A 22,052-nucleotide genomic window follows, 5' to 3' on the forward strand; every position below is an offset into this window, starting at 1 on the left:
TTTTGCTCCAGGTCCCGGTCCTGTTTCTATTGTTGTGCATCATGTGTGGGGCAAAAGCAAACAACAGCACCAACTAGTGGACTAACATGAAAACTACATCATTTTCAGTGTTTCTACTGCTTCCATGGAAACTAACATCATTTTCAGAACGTTGCAGTGTAAAGGCCAGTTCAGACTCTGAAATGAAGAAGACAAACGTTCACTTCATAACGTCTGTCAGCAGCCGTAAATAGTTGGTTTCAATCAGAACATTTCATATTCCGACAAGAAACTGCGCAAAGTCTGAGGCCACACCCCCTCAGCCAGAGGCCACACCCCTTCACCGTAAGCACACTACTCCTGATGTCACCCTTATATGGCGAGAGGGAGAGACGATGGAAATTCCAGCTCGAGTGGCCGAACATTCCTCCGCTTCCTGAAGGATGAATCAGCCACAAGTATGAAACTTCTCTGGAACGAAAACAGAAACATGAAGTGTTTTTTTGTTGACTGGCATGAAGACACACTGAGTCTCTGTGACTTCGCTGCTTTATCGTTTATATCACGGCTTTGAAAAAACTGTTTCTGCAGCATCTGGATGTTTTTAACAAAAGTTTATCAGAAATTTAGTTAACGATTATCTATTTATTGTTTGTTTTTTTTATTTATGAGCACAGAGCTTTTTCTGTCTTCCAATGCATATACAATCATTTCCTTATTAAATGTAGCTGCATTAAAATAAAAGCAACATTTTTCAAATTTTGCCAAAGTACAACTGCGATTTGCAGCCGCTTCCACTCAGTGGTGTTCAGCTCATCAGCCGTAAATGTTGTACAATCTTGTCCCATGAGACTACACTTAGAAGGAGATGCAGATATAAGACATTTTGCATTTCCCTTGTAAAACTCTGCATTTCGCTGGGACAGCGGCTATATTTTTCTTGTCTTTACTGATGTGTGAAAAGATTTCCCTCTCCAAACGCACCGCGCCAACTAGCAGACTGATCACATTCAGGGTTGCCAGATCTGACTCAGTTTCCAGTCTAAACGCAACATAAAACCCGCCCAGCTCAATGCTCAGCTCTTATCTGCATAATAAAAACAGGCCACAATCACACAACTGCACCAAATACAGGAAACAAAAGGCAGCAGGAGTCCTCACAAACAGATCAGTCAGACAACAGCCAACTGACTCTCAACCACTGGATCATTGAAACTGCCAATACAGTCCTCCAATGCTAACAGAAAACTTGAGCAATCAAACGTCCTAATCCAGCTGAATGGAATTAAATTAATAAATATTTCTTTCCAGCCCAGCGTGTTGAAAAGAAGCCCAACTGGGCAGAAACCCCCCAATCTGACAACACTGATCACGTAACGTTGTACGTCAGGTCCACTGACTGTAAATTTGGAAAAAGTATTTTCACTACACTTTTGAGACGAACTTCTTTACCAACACACCTGAAAAACCACCTCATGAGAGCGTCAAAGCTTTTTAGTGATATGTAGGAGGTTTTTAGAACTGTACAGGTTTCCATTGCCAGCTTTCAATACCATATTTACATTTTGCAGATTGCTAGAGGTAACGGAAACACAGCTTATGTTACCGAAACACTGTCTAAATATCTGAGTCTTGTTCTGCAGAAAGTCTCCTGATCTGAGTCTGCTTCTGCAAGGCCTCTTCCTGTTTTTTTCCTTTTTTAAATGGGTTTGAATTTAAGGCGTCTTCAAACGAAGATGCAGGTTAATTTCTTCAATCGTCTTTTCAGAAAGTGAGAAACATGTCCGGTCTTTTGCAGATGTTTCACGTCCTGCAGCTGAATGGACCAGGAAGACTCCATGTTCAAGTTGTTTTATTGCGAAGGTGATTATTGGAACAGGCTTTCAATACATATGAGAGTTTTCAAAGTCTGCCTTCACAACCAATGAACCTGATTATCACTGAAATAGTGATACGAATGTGGTGCATTCCATGGTCTTATAGTGTTTTTTTTGGGGGGGGAGGGGGAGCTTCACTGTCTTGTTTTGGTAAAGAGGGGATGGTCCATGCTCCAGAGAGAGGAAGGCGAGAACCAGAGCTGTAGGACATGTCAGTGGTCCATGATCCGCCTGATGGAGCCCACTCTGGCGGTCCTGCCGCCCCACTCACTGAATCTCTTGTACTCGCCGGGCCGGATCAGGTACATCCTGCCACGGTAGTCGGGGTGCTCGTAGAACAGCCAGTGGCCGTCCGTCACGTTGCAGGAGAAGATGTCGTTGATGTGGAAGCGGTCCATGACGCTGGGGCAGTCATCCACCAGGTCCATCACCTCCCCGCCGAACTCGATCCGCTCGTACAGGCGCATGTTGAAGGATCCAGGCTCCTGGTTTTCAACAGAGAAGAGCATTCACCACTTCATCAGCTCAACTTTGACGCTTTGCCAGAAATCTTTCAATGTATTTTCTTTACAACTGCAAAAACAAAGGTGGCTGAATTTAGATCCCATTTCCACGATAACATTTCAAGTGAAAGCATCATTTCAGAGGGGTTTTATGTTTGCATGGAAACATTCAGAGAACAATGTCCATTTCCACGGCAACAGCAGAAACACTGAAAACCATGTAGTGTGCATGTTGGTCCACTAGTTGGTGCTGTTTGTTTCTGCAACGAAACCTCACACACATGCTGCAGAGAAAGGACCAGGAAAATACACAAAGACATGGGCAAGGAGCATTTTCAAAAAGTAGTGTTTTCAGTGGCTCTGGTCACAGTTGTCATGTAAACGGAGCCCAAAACGTCCCAAATCCAGAACAGGAAGTCAGAGAAACAGGTAAAAGTCCCAAAACATAAGAGATCTAAATATGTGAGGCGACACAAGGGAATGGGGAGGGGCGTTCTGGCACTGAAACCAGAGCAACGGGCTTTAAATCTTTAAATCCAAAGAGGAAAAGGACAGGAAGGACAAGAGTGCAGAGACACGGACAAGACAGGTGACTGTCTGAATGAAATGAAGGGACGAAGACAGGTAAGCGACACAAACTGGACCTGAGACACATAGGACTGGACATCAAGCAGCAGTCAACGGAAATGAGCAGACGATGAGTGATGATGGTGTACCTCACATCCCACCCTGGAAGAGAACACCTTCTTCTCAGCAGCCCAACGATCCTGTTCTCGCTTAGATCACTGTTTGGTGAGTGACTCACTGATCAACCGCTCACACAGATTCACCATCAGTGAGCTTTAACCTGTCCGGCTGTCATCAACCCCAACAAAGACTGAACACATCACCAGCATCCACATTCTGTCACCATCCATCCATCCATCCATTCATCCACCAGTCCATCATCCATTAATCCATGAATCCATTAATCCACCCATCCATCATCCATACACCCATTCATCCATCCATAAATCTATCCACCCACCCACTCACAAATCCATCAGTCCATCATCCATTAATCCACCCATCCTCATCCATTCATCCATCTATCCACCTACCCACTCACCCATCACCCACCCATCCATCCACCCACCCATTCACCCATCAGTCCATCATCCATTAATCCACCCATCCATCAATTAATCCATCTGTCCATCCGTATATCCATCCACCCATTCATTGATTCATCCACCCACTCATTCATTGATTCATCCATCCACCCATTCATCCATCCATCATCTTCCATCCATCCTCGTTCATCCATCCCTCTATCGACCCACCCATCCATCCATCTATCCATCTTCCATCCATTCATCCTCCCATTCATCCGTCCATCCATCAACCCATCCATATATCATCCATCCATCCATCCATATATCTACCCATTCCTCATCCACCCATCATCCCTCCATTAATCCATCCTTTGTCGATCCATCTATCTACCCTCCCACCCACCCATCCATCCATCTTCCATCCATCCTACCATTCATTCATCCATAATCCATCCATCTACCCATCCATATATCATCCATCCATCATCCATCCTCATCCATCCATCATCTTCCATCCATCCATCTATCCATATATCATCCATCTATCCATATATCAATCCATTCCCATCCACCCATCATCCATCCATTAATCCATCCTTTATCCATCCATCATCCATCCATTAATCCATCCTTTATTCATCCATCATCCATCCACCCACCCACCCACCCATTCATCCATCTATTCATCTTCCATCTATCCATCCTCCCATTCATCATGCCATTCATTCATCCATAATCCATCCATCTACCCATCCATATATCATCCATCCATCATCCATCCTCATCCATCCATCATCTTCCATCCATCCATCTATCCATATATCATCCATCTATCCATATATCAATCCATTCCCATCCACCCATCATCCATCCAATAATCCATCCTTTATCCATCCATCATCCATCCATTAATCCATCCTTTATCCATCCATCATCCATCCACCCACCCACCCACCCATTCATCCATCTATTCATCTTCCATCTATCCATCCTCCCATTCATCATGCCATTCATTCATCCATAATCCATTCATCTACCCTTTCATATATCATCCATCCTCATCTTCCATCCATCCATCTGCCCACCCATCATCCATTTATTATCCATCCATCATCTTCCATCCATCCATCTATCTATCCGTCCTCTATCCATCCATCATCTTCCATCCATCTGTCTATCCCTCTTCCATCCATCCTTCCATACAACCATCCATTCATATATCCATTCATCCCTTGTCAATCCACCCGGCCACCTATCCATCCATCCATCATCCATTCATCCCGGAAGATGCTCTATAATCTGGATTTTAGCTCTTCTTCAAGAAACAGATTTATGGATTGACATCAAGAAGAAGCAGAAAAAACAACTGAGATAAATTACCAACATGCAGAAATCTCTGAGAGAGGGAAGTTAACTGCTTCTAATGCTAATCACAGGCACTGTTGATACAGGCTGTTTGGGCTCATGCTAAATGCTAATAATCAGTATAGGGAGCAGGACATGGGGAGTCAACAGCTCTATGTCAAGGTGATGGACACCCAGTAATCTTTCTACAGTAATCAGCTTGTTACTGCTAAGTTATGGAAAATGTCCGATTATGACTCCTGGTTAGCGTTGTCTGGTTTTATTAAGATGTGACTTTGGCCCCTTTTCCATGAAAGAGTTTGAAGTGAAAATGCTTCATTTTTGTACTTTGGTTTCAGAAAAGTTTTGTTTTCCCGACAACGGCAGAAGCATTGAAAAACAAGGTAGTTAGCAATGTTCGTTTACTCTGGACCAGCATCAGAACCAGGAGCAGAGTTTACACTGTCTACATCTACACGCAAGTGTTTCCAGAAAGTGTTTTCACCTGTTTACATGGCATCCAAATCGAAGTGCTTTCAAAAAGTTCCACCTTGAGAGCCGTTCATAAAAATTTGTGCTTTCAGTGGCCCATCATCGTGTCAATCGACACCCAAAGTGCTAAGATTTTGCGTTTTCACTTGAAATCATTGTGTAAAGGGGTTCAGATTCTTTGGCGACGTTTTCAAGGAACCAGGCATCTTCATTTAGACAAACCAACCGAAAAACCTGGTTCAGACCTGCTGTGATCATAAGGCACACTGACAGGGGGCAGTGTAACGAGAAGCTTGAAGGCCTGCCAGCCAATCGGAAAACTGAAAACACAACACAGGTCACGCATATGTGATGGGTCATAGACGTCAATCGGGTTTTTCAGCGGGCCGGGTTGGAGGGGCATTCTGGGGACCTTGTGCGTGAATTTCAGACTTGTAAACAGAGAAATTAGTGTAGTGATGACCGAAAACATTAGGTGTCAGTGTGAACTCTTTGGATCAGATTAGAGCCGGTGATCACACAAGAAGATGAAAATGAAAAAAAACATGATTCGGCAGCATGCACGCATAGCTGCAAAAAGCACCAACATTCTTGTAATGAAATGACATGTCTGTAAATATTATTATTATTTTTTTTTTTTTTTTTTTTTGCTGTCAAAATCCCTTTCTCTGTGTGGTTTTTCTTGTTTTATAGAAGGAAACCACTGTTTGGGAGGTGTTTTTGGTGAAACCAGATGAGAGTCTACTTATTGATTTGGTAGTTTCGATGTTTACATTGTCCAAGAACTCGATATTCTGTGGGTCTTGAAACAGGAGTTAAAATCCTTTAAAACAGCTGGCAGCCAACGAGTTAATGACAGTATTCTGTATAAGTTTTAGTTTCACAGATTAAATGAATGGAACTTCACAGCAGCCTGCAGGAGTGGTTAGGATCCCCTCAGCTGGTTGGCTGGCTCACTTCAGCAGCTCGTGAGACCGTCACAAAACTGATGAGACTGATGAGACTCTGTCTCACACTGCCAGGTTTTCCAAATCTGCACTTTGCTCAGTTTTCAGAGATGATCTTTTTCGGTGACTTGTAGCTTCATTTACATTTAAACAAAAGGCCCCAAAAAAATGAAATATCACTGTTATGACAGATTTGTGTGTGTGTGTGTGTGTGTAAACAGGGTTTCAGTCTATCTTGTCATCACTTGACTTGTTCCTTTGGGTTTTTTGTGGTGACTTAAAATAAGGTCTGAAAATCTGTACAGGTCCACGAAAGCCACAAACAGACAGTGTGTGTGTGCTGCAGTGTGTGACGGCATGGGCTCTCTTTGGGTCTCACCGTGGGGACGAGGCGACAGGAGCAGACGGACTCGTCCTCGCCCGTCCACTGCTGAAAGTCCGGGTACTCTCCCCTCCTCAGGTAGAACTGGCTCCCGCAGTAGTTGGGCTTCTCGTAGATCATGAAGCCACCGCTCTCCACCCGGATGGAGCGGCAGCGGCTCAGGTGACACGTCAGGTCGGCGCAGTCGGAGCCGCACTCAAAGCAGCGTCCGGAGAAGTTCCTGTCCTCATAGAAGATGATCTAAACATGGAAATGACTTCAAATGGATGAGCAAGACAGGACAAAGCGTTGTTTGCTGGCGTGTGTGTGTGTGTGTGTGTGTGTGTGTGTGTGTGTGTGTGTGTGTGTGTGTGTGTGTGTGTGTGTGCTGCTGTTTACCTTTCCCATGGTGAGTTCCCGTGTGACAGCTCCAGAAGACTCCCATCTGTCACATTTATAAAGTCAAAGGGAAATGCAGAGTCTGCACGAGCCATTCATATTGAAATGGAAGGTTCAGTCAGTACAGAGCACAAACACAACATTTCTTCATGTTTCAGCCTGAAACACGTCCATCATGTGTTTCAATGTTATTGAAACAGTCATCTTTCACAGGCTGTGTGATCACCACTGAGATCATGAAGTCTTTTTCTGGTTTTAATGTCAGCGGCAGGTTGATTTGAGCTGAATGTGAGCTGTAACACTGCCCCCTGCTGGAGAGCTGCAGCACAGCTCTTGGATTCAGGACCATCAATGACCTGCAGTAACTAGGAAGTAGCAACAAGTAACCAGCAGTAATCAGGGCGTGCCCGGGAGGAACTAATGAGTAATCAGCAGAAACCAGGAAGTAAGTAGCAGTAACAAGGCAGGAACTAGTTGTAAGCAGCAGTAAGCAACATAAACCAGCAGTAACCAGGGAGTAACCAGCAGCAACCAGCAGTAACAAGCAATAACTAGGGAGTAACCTGCAGATTTGTGGAATTAAACAGCAGTAACCAGCAGAAACTAGGGAGTGACCAGATGTAACCTGCAGTAACTAGGGAGTAACAAGCAGAAACTGGGGAGTAAATAGCAGATACCAGCAGTAACTTGAAGTAACCAGGGAGTAACCAACAGTAACCAGCAGGATCAGTAACTCGAGGTTAACCAGCAGAAACTATGGAGTAATCAGCTGTAACCAGAAGATACAAGCAGTAAGTAGCCAATAGTAACCAGGGAGTAACCAACAGAAACCAGGAAGCAACTGGCAGTACCCAGTGAGTACTGCCAGTACCAGAGACTAACCAGTAGTAACTAGGGAGTAACCAGCAGAAACCAAGGGACAGCCAGCAGTAAACAGTCGTAACCAGGACCAGTAACCAACATTGACTAGCAGTAACCAGGGAGTATCCAGGAGTAACTAGGGAGAAACCAGCAGTAGTCAGGGAGTAACCAGCAAAAATCAGCAGAAACCACCAAGCAACCAGCAGTAACTAACGAGTAAGTAGCAGTAACCAGGGAGTATCCAGAGGTAAGTAGGGAGAAACCATCAAAACCCAGCAGAAACCACTGAGCAGCCAGCAGTAACTAATCAGTAAGTAGCGGTAACCAGGGATTGACCAGCAGTAACCTGGGTGTAAGCAATGTTGGCTAGCAGTAAGCATAGTGTAACCAGCAGTAATCAGTGACTAAGCAGCAGTAACTAGCAGTATATAGTAATAACCAGGGACTAGCTAGCATAGACTAGTAGTAAGCGGCAATGACTAATAGCAAACCAGCAGAAACCAGCAGTAACCAGCAGTAACTAGGAATTCACTAGCAGTAAACAGAGAGTAATATGTTACAAAACCATTGTAGCTGATTGAGTTGCTCTCTTCCTTCTGCCTTGTGATGGATATCAGATTCTACTTTATTAATTCCTTTAAAAAAAAAATACAGAAGTTGCTGTTAGCTGTAGCATTCACTACAACTGCTGTTGTGACTGCTATTTGTTAAAGAAAACTCCTATTTGAGGCTTGTCAATCCAAATTGTCTGGAGGCAACATGAACATTAGCCTGTATCCACAGGAGCTGTGATTGTAAACCTCTGGTAAACCTCTTGGCAATCCTCTGGTAAACCTCTAGTAAACCTCTGGATAAACCTCTGGGTAAACTTCGAGGTAGACCTCCAGGATTAAGCTCTATTAAACCTTTGGCATTCTTCTGGCGTCAGCCATAGTTGTGTGTTGATGAAATGTGTTTACCAGCAGCTCTGCAATACACAACACGAGTCTGGGTGTGATGAGTGTCAGTGCTCGCAGTATTTTATTCAATCCTCTGATGAGCGCCAAGATGTGGGGCCACGCTGCTGCTGCCGCTGCCGCGTCCTCAAGGGGCCACATGCCCTCCAGACGCAGCGAGCAAGAACAAAACTCAAAACACGTGAGCACTGACGCCATTTTATTCAGCGTGTGAAACAAAGCAAAGAGCAGACATTTGACGAGAACCGGTCGTCCATCCTCAGAGGTCCATGAGGCGGCGCACGGAGCCCAGCCGAGAGCTGCCGCCGCTCCACTCGCTGAAGCTGCGGTACTGGCCGGGCCTCAGGTAGTAGTGGCGCCCCCTGTAGTTGGGCTGCTCGTACAACAGCCAGTGGCCGTCCATCACGTTGCAGGAGTTGAAGTTGGACAGGCGGAAGCGATCCATCAGGTTTGGACAGTCATTGTTCAGCTCCATCATCTGACCGCCCATGTCGAAGTGCTCGTACAGCCTCATCCTGAAGCTGCCACTGTGCTGTGGGGGCAAAAGGGGTGGCAAGATGGGGGGGCAAGAGGAGGAATGAAGGGCAGGAGTGGGGAAAGACAGGGTCAGGAGGAGGACGAGGGGGGGGGGACCGAGAGAGGAAAGAGCAGAAAGAAAGGCAAATGGTCAGACTGAAAGCTGGATTATGTTTTTGCTCAGTTTGTCCTGAAGACAATCAGGACAAGCTGAATATTCAACTAGAAAATTCCACAGGAAATTTTACTTTGTGCCTGTTGCCTGCTGCCGACAGCAATCTGTGTGTGTGTGTGTGTGTGTGTGTGTGTGTGTGTGTGTGTGTGTGTGTGTGTGTGTGTGTATAAAATATTCACTCTGAGCTCTGAGCTGAGATCAGTCATGACAGAGTCAGCAGGTGTGTCTGTTGCTATGGAGACCAGCTGCACTCAGCAGCCATGACAGTGAATCAGCAGTTTTTCCATCTAGTTTGTATAGTTGAAGAACTTTCATTTCTCAAGATCCCAGAGGTGAAATAATTTTTTTTTCAGAGTGAGTTGCAGAAGTCTTTCATGAAATTATCCTCAAATTTTCATGTCTGTAGCATCAACCATATAGCCACAGCTAGTTTGTAAAAATATGTTAACTTTTGGATGTCAGTGAGAAAATTTCTCTCCAAAATGCATTGGAGCGGATGGGAGAAAACATTCTGCAGCCTCCTGAAACAAATGCATCTGGAGAGAGAACAGTTTAAGATAGAGAAAAAAATGAAGCATTGTGAAAATCACAAGGACTGTAGTTACGTTTTGATGTAGAATTTTTTAAGATTGAGCCAGAAATGTGCCGATGGGGATGAGAGAAATGTTCTCTTTTGGTTTAAATGGAGAGCCACTCGCACTCTAACCGCCACTCGCCTACTCTAGCCCTCTCCAACACACACCCATTATAAACTCCAGAAATGGCTGACTTTCTTACCAAGCTTTAAAGCTCACAGTATAAATTTGGAAATGATATTGACATGAGGTTTTCACATCTATACAGAAAACAAATATTGCAACATTTCAAAAGTTTAACGACACCTCTATTTGAAAGTATGGTGCAGCACAATGGACTTGTTCAGGGATGATGTTTTTTCTTTTTTTTTTTAGTCGGCCCTCATCCACTTACATGGGGGAAAAAAAAGCCAAATTTTTCTCGGAATTCTTTTGCCGGAACTCTGAGAAAAGTCATAGCACACTGTTCCTAAATTTTCCACACATTTTGATGTGCTTTTGTGGTGCTGCTCCAAACGGTGTGAGACTAGTTAAGCAGCAAATTTTTCTTGTCAGCAGAATGATAAAATGTCGACCCTGGACGAGGCTGAGCACAGGTTGTAATCTTTGCACCTTGCCAGGGGCAGGCACAAGGAATCGGACTTCTTTGCTCAGCACTTGAAGCACACAGAGTGTGTTTCTACTGTCACAGACTGATCAGCATCAGTAGAAGCTGATCTCACGTCTCCAACTTCCGTACAGAACTCTCTGAGTTCTTCGACAACATGTCTGTTAGATCCAATCCACTAGGCTGTTTCCCTGATCAATACTGGATCTGATCAGCTTCTCTTCAGAAACAGGCTCTGTACCTTTAGGTCGTTAAAGTTGCTGTTATTAAAGCTAGGGTAGATGATGTTGTACAAAAGCACTTTTTGTCATACTGAGTGAAATGCTCCTTGCCCCCTGGGAGAAGTCAATACATTATGTGTACGGAAAAAGGTGCAGAAAAAATCTGACAACTGTAGCGGCCAAAGGACAGTAAAAACTCCGACCAATCGTAAGGCGCGGCCCGCTCTTAAGAAACCAATCAAATCCCTTTGCCGTTCTACCAGCCCCCTGCGCGTACATTTCAATGGCGTGCACTGGCCCTGGTTCAGTGCGCTCGCGCGTTGCCAAGGCGCTCTCGCCGCTCTCGGGAAAAATAGAAGGAAGCGGAGCGGGCGCGCTGTGCTCCTATGCGCGTTGTGTGCGGGCAGTCAGAAAGGTTAATAATATTGGAGGCAATCACAAACTACGTGCGCGCGGCGTTTCCACATCCAGTGCTTTCGCTCCCAACGGGAGCTCCTCCAATGGGATGGGAGCTGGGCGGAGCCTTGGGAGATGCTACATTCGTGCTACATGCTAGTTTTCCAAGATCGCCGACCCTAGCTTTAAAGCTCTTCTTCATTCAGCTGTTAAAAAAAAAGTTCCAGGTCAATATCCATCCTTCCCTTCATTTATAAAATCTGGAAAAAGTTGTTTCAATGAGCTACAAGAACATTTCTGTGTAAACCATCTCTGAGAGTCTGTTCAGTCAGGTTCTAGAGCTCATCACAACACAGAGACAGCTCTGCTCAAAGTTCCTCATGATCTTCTCATGGACTCAAAGGACTGGTCACTGTTCTGGTCTCTGTTAGGTATCAGTGCTGCATTGATCCTGTTGATCCTAACTTCCTCCTATAGAGACTAGAATAAATCATCTGGATTAAAGGTTCAGCACTAAACTGGTCTGGATCGTATTAATTCGACAGGTTCCACTTCCTTAATGTTAATAACTCATCAGCTCAGACTAAAGTTAAACATGGAGTTCCACAGGGTTCTGTCTTGGAACCTATACTTTTCACATTATACATGCTTCCTGGAAAGAAGATTATCAGAAACACTCCATCAACTTTCATTGTTATGCAGATGATTCACAAATCTATCGATCTGTGAAACTAGAAGGTCCTGATCAGTTTGGTTGGATTGTTGGGTTCTTCTGTCGTATTTGTTGCTATATGAATAAAAGTGAATTGAACGTGTCAAACTACAGACAGTGTAGAATCAGGACAAAGTGATGCCTTGTTCAGAGAGTGTTTTTCCTGAGTGTGGCCTGCTGGTGTTGGAGCAGGGGGAGGCCTCACCATGGGGATCATCCGGCAGGACCTCACGCAGTCGTTCATGTTGGTCATTCCCATGTAGTCGGAGTACTCGCCCCTCTTCATGAAGAACTGGTTTCCCACGAAGCCCGGCCGGTCGTAGATCATGAACATACCGCTCTCCACCCGGATGGAGCGGCAGCGCTCGAACATGGAGTGCAGGTCGGAGCAGTCGCTCATGCACTCGTAGTGCCGGCCTCCGAAGTTCCTGTCCTCATAGAAGATGATCTGACGGAGCAGAAGAGACGGAGATCAGCAGGGACGTCCCAGCTAGTCCGCGGCTACGAAAAGCAAACACTCACCTTCCCCATGATGGCTGCAGTGTGTGTCTGACCTCCACCCGTGACCTCTGTCTTTATATACCAGCATCAGTGCAGCCATTGAACTGAAGCTCAGTGTCAGCACAGACTCTTCAGGAGTCTTCCTGTGAGCGTGCAGCGAGCGGCGTGCTGGAAACGTCCCGCTGAGCCCGCTGGATTCACTCTGAAAGCCTCCACCTCTCCTCCACCCACTCACTGAAACACTGACAGACTCTCCACCGCCAGCTTTCACAACGCCTTCACGTAAATCAGTCAAAATAACGTCTGTAGGAAATGTGTGGGGATGCTTAAATTCTCTGATTGAAATCTGAAAACTCATCTGAATGTGATCATTTTGTCTATTTTTTGTGTTTGCCAGCAGAAATGAGCGGCCGGGCTGTGACGTGTCTGTTCAGGCTCTAACCAGGAGGACAGGAGTGGTTTTCATCTCTGTACGTGTGGGATTTATTCAGTGACTGCTTTTCTTTAACATTAGCTGTTATTTGCCGATACCACAAGTTTTTTAGGGACTGGTGAGGACTGGACTTCAGAATTGGAAAAAAAAAAAAAAAAAGAAAAGAAATTATGGTTTGATAAAAACAAATCATCATTAAATCTATGGCAAAGAAAATCTGGATTATTGAAATATGTGTGGGGTGTTGGCGAGGGTTCACGGCTCATGGTGTTCTGATCGTGTCTCTGGTTTCAGGTTCTGTGGATCCACCTCCTCATGTTTCATTGCTATTCCCTGATGTCTTTCACCTGCGCCTGACTGTGAGACTGCAGTCACCTGGAGCTCTGGGTTCATGAGGGCCGGTCTTTTTGTGTTTTGGTTTGTCATTGTTTCTGCATCTCTGCCCTCTATGCTGCTACCTTTGTGTTTTTTTGGATTTTAGCTCCTGAGCCTATTGGGGACTCCTCTTTTTGTTGGGTTAAGGACTTTCTTGGTTTTTGGAGTTTTGGTTTTCATTTATGGATGTTTTTAAAAGAGTTTTTCTTTGAACTCCGGCGGTGCCTTGCTTTCTCAGCTCCTCCTTTCCTTGTTACGATACAGCGTTTCTTTTGATCTCAGCCTGAAACATTTTGATTCCTTGATCTTCTGCTCTGTTTGAGGGTTGAAGAACTTGTGGTCCTGAGCTTAGAGGAAGAATTTTCTCTTCAAATGTTTATATTTAGAGTTAAATATTGTGTGGGAAAAAAAAAGAACTGTATGCTTTCTGATTAGCAGTGTATCTGGTCTGCTGAGCCAGATCCAGGTCTGGATTATGTGGAGGTGATACCAGGACTGAACTGATTCCTGGAGCCTCTAAAGGTTCAGAACTAAACACTTTTTCGGATTCTCAGCATGTCTCCCAATTAAAACACCTGATTGATATGAGAGGCGCTTACTGGCCCTTTTTTTTTCTTTTTCGCCAAAACTTGATGAAGATGTCATTAGACTGAAGTGTGCAGCAGGGACAGAGCTAAACTGTGCAGGAGACCGGACCTTGAGGACCAGAGTCTGAGACTCCTGATTTACCGACTTTCATCCTTAAGTGGACTGTTGGGGATGTCTTATGTTCACAGAATGTATCCTCTAATTCTGGTTCTGCAAGGTTCCCCTCCTCTGAGTCTGGCTCTCGTGTGTAATGGTTGATTTTTCTTTGTTAATGGCCGTGAGATGATGTTGTTGTCATAGTTTCTGTCTGAATATGCTGAACTGAGCGGAAGTTTTTGTGTTTAGGTGACCTTATCCAAATGACGAAATATGACTTCAATTCAATGACAGAATAAAAACAGCTCTACTTCTTCAGTTGTTTAATGCATCATGGTGCGTTCACTGACATGAGAGTAGCGGGTCTTCTTGGGCCATCGAGGTGATCAAGGTGGATTAAAACTCGGTGACCCGGCGGAATGACCCGGTGGCGGCGCAGGTGGCCCCCCACTCACTGAATTTGCGGTACTCGCCGGGCCTCAGGAAGTACTGGCGCCCGCGGTAGTTGGCGTGCTCGTAGAGGGTCCAGTAGCCGTCCATCACGTTGCAGGAGTAGATGTCACGGCTGCGGAAATGATCCTGCACGGACTCACAGTCTTCACTGAACTCCATCATCTGACCCTGGAAGTTCAGACGCTCGTAGATACGAAGGCGGTACGGACCCTCGCTGGTCTGAAGGGGGGGTGGACGACGCAGTGTTAGCATCAAAAACAATCACATGAGATAGACAGAACTAGGTCTCCACAGGTGGATGGACGGACAGACAGTTGGATGGATAGACATTTCCAGCAGTTCTAAATGAAAAGAATGTGTTGAGCCTCACATAGGAGAAGGTGCGACAGGAGCGGATGGTGTCGTTGTAGCCCATCCACCGCTGGTAGTCGGGGTACTCGCCGCGGGTCAGGACGTACTGGTAGCCGCCGTAGTTTGGTTTCTCATACAGAACCCAGCAGCCGCTCTCCACCTTGATGGAGTTACAGCGGCTGAAGTGAGGGTGCATGTCGGGGCAGTCGGAGTCGCACTCATAGCACCGGCCCTGGAAGTTCCTGTCTTCGTAGAAGATAATCTGAGCAGCAGCAGCAGGAGGAGAATTAAGAAGAAGAAAAGGATGTAGTTATAGATAGCTAGTCAAAAACTACTCAAAAAGACAGAAATCAGCCCAAAGCAAGACAGAAATCAGTCTGAAACAAGACATTAACCAGTACAAAACCGTCCAGAACTAGACCAAAACAAAACCATCAAAACTAGTAAAAAAAAAAAAAAAAATAGAAACGAGTCCAAAACCAAACAAACCAGTCCACATGGCTTGCTGTAGCCTTTAATTTGTTTCTCTTAAATCATCAGTAGGACTTGACACAAGATGTCAGAGAGCTTGTTTCGGGTGATCAGACCACTGAAAGGCAGGTGTAAACAGGCTCCAAAGCGCTTTCACCCAGATCAGTCTGGAGATCTGCAGAGGTGCCTTGAAGTGGTCTCGAGGTCTGCAGAGACTCGGTGCCTTGAGGAGGTCTGGGAAGACGATACAGGTCCACCGGACCATTTAGCAGAAGTGACGTCAGGTAGTAATACAATCAATCAGAAGCGATCAGCTCTTAACACCTGATATCGACAAGTACACAGTCCCTGTCAGGAGTGACCCCATGTGACCTGATCACCTGAAACATGCAGGTGTGAACGAGTCCTTAAAGTTGGAGCTGAACTGATTCAAAGTAAATGCTTAAAAAAATGTCTGATGTGACTTTTATCCTCAGTAATCACAAGTATGACCCAGAAAATCCAGTCTGACCAGCAGTCTGTCAGTAGCTTTTCCTGTCAAGTTCTTCTCCACAGACACATTAATCACAGCTAAGTCTTCCACATACTAATATTAACTTATTCCACTATTGTTTTCTATTTTAACTTCTTTTAATATCTTCTTCTGTGAGGAGGAATACAACGCAATAATTTTCCTGTGGAATTAATAAAGTGCTTTTTATCATCACCTTTGAGGTCCTATTTATACGAAAATGTTTTCAAGTTAAAATAAAACTTGTTGCATTTTGGGTGTCTGTTTACTTGACTGTGGTACTTAAAGAAACAGAAAATGCAACTTTTCAAAAATGATCTGACTCCATCTCTCTGTAGGTGGGAGAAGTACTGCTCCTGGTCCCAGTCCATATCGTCCTGCATCGTATCCTGGTCTGCATGGGCTATATGCACAGCTCTATATACACAGTTTCATGACAGGATAAACAACTTAATCCAGGTGTCCACCTGGATTAATCAGTTTATCGGATCCTATCATGAAAGACAGGAAATAAAGGTGCTGTCTGAACTTCAGGAAGTAATGGAGCTGTGCATATAGCCTGTTCTCCTGGACTCGGTAGTTTTAGAGTTGACAGTCTATAGTAACACTCCCTACGTTTGTCAGTGTTCTCCCATTGTTATTATTTAGAGAGTGTTGTTTTCTGCAGCATCTGTGTGTTTTTTCAATACAAAAACAAACAGCCCCAATAAGTGGACCAAAATTAACACGACATAATTTATATTGTTTCTGCTGTTGTTGTGGAAAAATGGACTAAATGTTTCTCATTTTCACCACTTTACAGTTGTCATTTGTCCTTTAGCATCAGAAACTTGAGTATTCCCCCCCCGTTCTTGCTCTAAACTGAGTCCACTTTCCTCCAAAACCTTGCCATTTTCAAATATGAGAGTTTGGTGATATTCATAAAGCCAACTCCTCAGAAGGGGAACACAGGTACAAACCGCCAGTAAACTACACCCGGGACACTGTCATACTTCTGGTAGCCAACTCTCAGAGAACCAATCCCATGACCAGCCTCCACTTCGCCCTCCTGTCTTACCTTACTGCTCATCCTGCTCAGAGTTCGTAGCTGGTCACCTCCAGAACCGTTCCCCGGCCGCCGACGCTGCCCCCCGCTATATAAACCTCCATCAAAGCGTTGGCAGATCCGCTGCAGCTGGCTGCTCAATGAGGGTTTAACGTGTTGGCATCGCTGCCAAAAGTCTTGATCCTGGCACAGAGCAAAAATCCCTGAGTCATCACGCCAAACAGTCTGTGCAGGCAAATTACTGGGCGACCCCGGTCCTTTCGATTGATTTGTCCATCAGAGATGCGAATGAGATTAATGTTGGCACTCAGAAAGTCAGAGCTCATCACAAACTGATGTGTTCACTGAAATGGAAGCTTTAACAACTGGACCAACTGAAGATCACTAATCCAAACTCGTCAAGCCTCCAGTCGAAGACGCAACTCAGATTTACAGGCTGAGGACTCGACAGAGTTCAGGAGGGACACGGTTCCGTCTCCCCAGACCTGGTTTCAAATCCAGGTTGGTTCAGATCTGGTTCAGAGTCCATGGGCCTCATCTGTGAGTCGAACAGGTTCTAAATTCTGTGTTATGAATGAAATTTATAATGTATGTAAAAAAAATAAATCCGTACTTGTCAAACATGCCTGTGTACACTAGTAAGTAATCAGTGTTGATAAATCCCACTTGTTCTCATCACCATGTTTGTGAACTTTTAGGATCAACGGCTTTCAGAAACACCTCAAAATAAACACATATGGAAACAACATGTCTCTTTATATATATTTATATTATCCTTACCTTTCATAATCATGTCAAAGAGGGTGAAAAATCTTTCTCAAACTGAAACGCTGTCAGCAGGTTGAAGCAGACCAGAAAACATCGTAACACTGAACGGAGAAATGCTGCCTGGGATAAAGTAACACCAGTTAATGCTCAGAGCAGAGATCAGCAAAACGTGGTTTGACGTTAGTGTCAGAAATCCCAGAGTGGAGAAGAGCTGGATAAACTTCAGGGCGACTTCACTTCTTCTTGTCTCTTGTTTCAGTTTAGGTCCAGGTGTGGTTTGGATCTTGTCTAGGTCTCTCTCCTGGTTGTTAACCAACAAAAATCAGTGTTTCATCACATCGGATTCACTTTCAGTTTTTATTGAAGCAGCAGTTATAAAACTGAGAAACATTTCAGGAAGCAGCCAAACGCTTTTCAGAAGGTTTTAACATATTTTAACAAGAAGCTCATAAAATCCACAAGGATGGATAAACCAGCTCCAGGGATGAACGCAGCTCAGATTCAGATCTTCACACTTCAGTCAGACTTTAACCTCAGTCCTGATCAGGCCATCAAATCCAGGTCTGTGAAGGGGAACGGGAGAATCAAACAGACTACAGCAGAGGAGGAGGAGGGTCGCAGTCCTGGACCAGATCCCCAGAGTCCTCGTGGAGTCCAGGTCCTCCCTGCGGAGGAGGTTGGTTAGAGTCACAGGATCCACACAGAGATCAGGGACTGTAATTCAGCACCTGCATGAAATTTCTTCTTTTAATGGAATTTGTTGGGGGGTTTTTTGGGTTTTTTTTCCCCCCCAATTGTAATTTCCTCCTGGTTCTATTGGCTTTTTCAAAAGAACACCAAACAATATTTTATTCATCCCTGTGGAAATTTCTTTTTAGTGTTGTTTAATAGAATATTAAAATATATAATTTAAAAAAAACATTAAATGATAAATAGTCTCCCCGTTTCCATGGAGACAGAGCTGGTGCGTTTTCAAGCACTGCTGTGTTGCAAAAGACGCCCAAAACATAAAAATGTTTGCTGATTTCACTTAAAAATGTTGATGTGTAAAGTGAGGCTGTGCGAGAGTGGTGCAGGGTTCGGACACAGTGACCCAGCTGAGTGCACTCACACTGAAGAGGGACCCACAGGAGGAGGAGGAGGAGGAGGAGGAGGAGGAGGAAGGCTGCTCCGACAGCCGCCTGGATGCAGCGTTGGCCTTGGCCCGGCCGGACAGCCATCGCTTCAGCTTCAGATCTGCAGCAGGGTTCAAACATCTGGAGGATCGTTTTGGGGAATCGAAGCTCGTCACAGTTGACTGTTTCTGTTTGTTCCCCTCGTGTTCCCAGTGCAGGGCGTAACCTACACACTGCTGTGTTCTGTCGACTGTAGACCGAGGAACCGAGCTCGCTGTTAATGCGAACAGGCAGCATTTCCCAGCACTTGATTTAAGGCCTAAAGGTCCAGTGGCCCAGATTTTTTTTTTTTTTGTAAGCCACCAACATCCACTAATTTCAGACCTTTTTAAAACTTTAAGGTATTAAATAGGAATTTGTAAATTCAATACTTTAAGGCTTTCTAAGACCCGATAGGAACCCTGATGACGATTCTGCATTTGACCGAGTCCATGACATGATTTCGGTTTATATAACACGTGATCCTCCACCGTCACAAGATAAGGACGAGAGGACATCGTCAAAACATGTCAAAGGTTCGTTGAAAAAATCCTAAATGCTTGAACAGTACACTTCACACTTGGTTCAGACTGCAGGGACGCACTCACTGTGCTGCCTGGAGTGATGCACAGCTTTGTACGAGGACAACATGGCGAACGGGTGGTAGGACAGAGTGAAGGGACAGACGATGGAGACCTGTGGAGGCGACAGAGAGGAGGCGGGGTCAGTTTGAAGAGCAGCAGCCATGCAGACGGAGCAGGGGTCCGGAAGGCTTCACCTTGGAGTGCCGGTTGGGGTACGAAGCCGCAGGTTTCCTCCGGTAGAGAGACAGGATGTCTTCAACCGGGAGGCTGTTCTGGGACACACAGGGAGGACAGAATCAGCTCCTGGCAGGAGGACACGTGGACCGCCACGCTCCGACTGCAGCCCGTTTACAAGGAATGCAGGGTTTCAAGTGAAAATACAAAAGTTTCATCAACTTTAAGGTGTCCGTTGACATGACGATGGTGCTCGGCATCAACAAAAGCTACTTTTTGAAAACAGATGGAACTTTTGGAAAAAGCTTCAGGTTCCATCTCCGTGTAGGTGCTGTACAAGCTGCTAGAAGAGTCTAGACTGAGACCGGGAGAATATGGACTGAGTCATGACACTGGAGGAAACATTGTTCTGATTGTCCATCTACTGAGCATGTGCAGAACTACTGTGTACTACGGCCGTGGAGCGCAGGAGCAGGACCAGGATCAGGTCCAGAAACAGGACCAGGACCAGAAGAAGAACCAGGGTTCCATCTTGGGAGATGATTTCAAAAGTTCCCAGTGGCTCTGAGCTCCGTCGTCATGTAAACAAACACCTAAATTGCTGCAAAACTTGTGAGTTTTCACTCAAAACCGTTGCCGTGTGAACGAAGACTTTGATACTGAAAAGTTGAAACCCTCACACTAAAACCACGATTCAACAAATGATGGAAAAAGTTGGGAAAAGTGTCTGGAATGTACTCACCATGACAATACATGCAAAGGACGAGAGGATCATGGCCTCCCGCTCAGAGTGATCTGGGTACAAGATGCTGCCGAACCTGGACGGAGCCCCACTGACATGAAAACATCCCGTCAATATGTGTTTTTAAATACCAGTACCAAGTATCATCGTTTGTCTGCCCAAAATGAAGTCTGACCAGAGAGGAAGTAAAGCCTGACAAAGAAAAAACCTGGCTCATTGATTGGTCGGCACTGAAAGCACAAGCCCCGCCCCTCTAGCTAGTAGCCACAACTGCAATATATAGTCTTCTGACCATCTATCAGTCAGCTTCTGCACTTCCTCACTCCACGTCTGTTTCTTCTGACTTGCGCTGTTGTCCTTGTTTGTTGACTACCCAGAATGCATTGTGTTCTACATCACATCATCTTGCTAAAGCCGCTTGATCGTCCACTTGCAAGTGAACCGAGACCAATGGCTTGAACCAGAGTTCACTTGTTTGATCTGGATCAGAGTTCAGGGGAGTTTTCACACATGAACCAAGCAAAGCAGGTTTTGAAGTGAACTCTGGTCCGGATCAAACAGGGCCGCTGTGGAAGTCCCTGAATCAGCAGAGCCAGATGGACGTAACGCAGCAGTTTTCCTGCTCAGAGTCGTGCTTCAGGCTGAAGAGTTTGGAGGTGGTTCAGGGTAATGCAGACTCTTCGAATACCGTTGGCATATCGAGTAGGAATTAGTCTTTATAGCCTCGTGGTCATTATCTGCTGGTTGGTAACGGTTAGCACTCATCCTTGTTCACACAGCAGTATCGATGCATCACCTCTTACTCACATCATGTCTCTGTTGAGCACATCCCGTCTTTCCTCACTGTCCAACCACCAGAGGGCGACACTGATGGCGAGGTCATAATGAGCCTGCAGAAGGAGCCCAGATGGGTGAACCAGGCCCAGACCGAGTCTGCCGTTACCCGACCCTGCTCCGTGAGGAGTCCTTACCAGGTGGTCCAGCACCGTGCAGCTCCCTCTGCCCTTCGGATCGAAGCTTTTCTCTCTGAGTTTCTGTCCGATGTAATCGTCACTGTTCGCACGGAGGGAATAAACCCACATCAACGCCGTTTCAAATGTCTCATTATAGCCCAAAGTGTTTCTCATCAACTCACATGAGGGCCTCAACGTCTTTCCTCAGCTGCTTTGCCTCCATGTTCTCAGTCTAATATTCTTCACTGATGACTTCTGAACACTTTTGTCACAGATTAAAGAAACATTAACAACCTGGACCGAACTTCATGAGGTTCAGTGATGCTTGACGATCACTTCACTTCCACTTCTGTCTGTCGAACGAAAACTAACAGAACAGGAACCAGGAAAGAGACACCGCTCGCTGTTAATGCAGCTCACAGCTCAGCTCAGCCAGAGGAATACCTGCAGACTTTCAGTAGTCTGAATCCTCCAAATGAGGATTTAATCATTTAAACCTCTGAAAAGTAAAATATGTGTACAGCCTGGTAGACATGACAGGATTCCTCCAAACTTCCTCGGTTAGGAGATCACACATTTGAAAACAAAAGACAGATTGCACAAGATCTTCCTCCTCTAATCCTATAGTGGCTGGTTTGCACTATGGAGCACGCCACACACTAGTCAATTCTTCAGCAGAGCATCAGGTTCTAACGCCCAGTCTTCCAAATCTCGCGTAATCAAACGTGACTGAATGGTTTTCCTTCCTTCAGCTGTCAGGCACCCCAGTGTTTTCATTTATCGCCACTATTAACAATTAACGAGGAGCTCATTCCCTCAGTCCAGTCATTCATCGACA

At 45.3% G+C, this 22,052-nt stretch overlaps 4 protein-coding genes across 5 annotated transcripts; all 4 read right to left on the reverse strand.

Annotated features, from left to right (window-relative positions):
* Positions 1-2,068: 2,068 nt before the first annotated feature.
* Positions 2,069-7,008, reverse strand: LOC115403314 (gamma-crystallin M2-like). Its single transcript, XM_030112176.1, has 3 exons — positions 6,997-7,008; positions 6,616-6,858; positions 2,069-2,341 (listed from the first exon to the last, which is right to left on the reverse strand). Exons 1-3 carry the CDS (start codon positions 7,003-7,005, stop codon positions 2,069-2,071), a joined length of 525 nt encoding a protein of 174 aa, XP_029968036.1. The 5' UTR covers positions 7,006-7,008.
* A 2,064-nt stretch (positions 7,009-9,072) lies between these two features.
* LOC115403315 (gamma-crystallin S-1-like) lies at positions 9,073-12,546 on the reverse strand. Its single transcript, XM_030112177.1, has 3 exons — positions 12,538-12,546; positions 12,221-12,478; positions 9,073-9,345 (listed from the first exon to the last, which is right to left on the reverse strand). The coding sequence occupies exons 1-3, from the start codon at positions 12,544-12,546 to the stop codon at positions 9,073-9,075; spliced, it is 540 nt and encodes a 179-aa protein (XP_029968037.1).
* Positions 12,547-14,404: 1,858 nt separating this feature from the next.
* Positions 14,405-16,866, reverse strand: LOC115403007 (gamma-crystallin M2-like). Of its 2 annotated transcripts, none has more exons than XM_030111748.1 (3): positions 16,852-16,866; positions 14,832-15,074; positions 14,405-14,680 (listed from the first exon to the last, which is right to left on the reverse strand). In XM_030111748.1, the coding sequence occupies exons 1-3, from the start codon at positions 16,861-16,863 to the stop codon at positions 14,405-14,407; spliced, it is 531 nt and encodes a 176-aa protein (XP_029967608.1). In that variant the 5' UTR covers positions 16,864-16,866. The 2 variants fall into 2 exon arrangements, with proteins under 2 accessions (XP_029967608.1, XP_029967607.1); XM_030111747.1 differs by lacking the exon at positions 16,852-16,866 and adding an exon at positions 16,770-16,784.
* Positions 16,867-18,200: 1,334 nt separating this feature from the next.
* On the reverse strand, positions 18,201-21,437 carry c9h2orf80 (chromosome 9 C2orf80 homolog). The gene is made up of 8 exons (XM_030112178.1): positions 21,397-21,437; positions 21,233-21,314; positions 21,069-21,151; positions 20,262-20,337; positions 19,540-19,617; positions 19,370-19,457; positions 18,719-18,843; positions 18,201-18,272 (listed from the first exon to the last, which is right to left on the reverse strand). The coding sequence occupies exons 1-8, from the start codon at positions 21,435-21,437 to the stop codon at positions 18,201-18,203; spliced, it is 645 nt and encodes a 214-aa protein (XP_029968038.1).
* Positions 21,438-22,052: the final 615 nt, after the last annotated feature.

Source organism: Salarias fasciatus, chromosome 16, assembly GCF_902148845.1.
Source record: "Salarias fasciatus chromosome 16, fSalaFa1.1, whole genome shotgun sequence".
Classification (NCBI taxonomy): Eukaryota; Metazoa; Chordata; class Actinopteri; order Blenniiformes; family Blenniidae; genus Salarias; species Salarias fasciatus.

Coding starts and splice junctions, on each gene's coding strand:
- LOC115403314 (XM_030112176.1), bottom strand. Junction 2,342..6,615: donor CCTGTCGCCTCGTCCCCACG/GTGAGACCCAAA, acceptor GTTGAAAACCAG/GAGCCTGGATCCTTCAACAT.
- LOC115403315 (XM_030112177.1), bottom strand. Junction 9,346..12,220: donor CCTGCCGGATGATCCCCATG/GTGAGGCCTCCC, acceptor TTGCCCCCACAG/CACAGTGGCAGCTTCAGGAT.
- LOC115403007 (XM_030111747.1), bottom strand. Junction 14,681..14,831: donor CCTGTCGCACCTTCTCCTAT/GTGAGGCTCAAC, acceptor CCCCCCCTTCAG/ACCAGCGAGGGTCCGTACCG.
- c9h2orf80 (XM_030112178.1), bottom strand. CDS start 21,437: ATGGAGGCAAAGCAGCTGAGGAAAGACGTTGAGGCCCTCAT. Junction 18,844..19,369: donor GCATCACTCCAGGCAGCACA/GTGAGTGCGTCC, acceptor ACCCTGCTGCAG/ATCTGAAGCTGAAGCGATGG. Junction 18,273..18,718: donor CCTGTGGGTCCCTCTTCAGT/GTGAGTGCACTC, acceptor CCTCCTCCGCAG/GGAGGACCTGGACTCCACGA.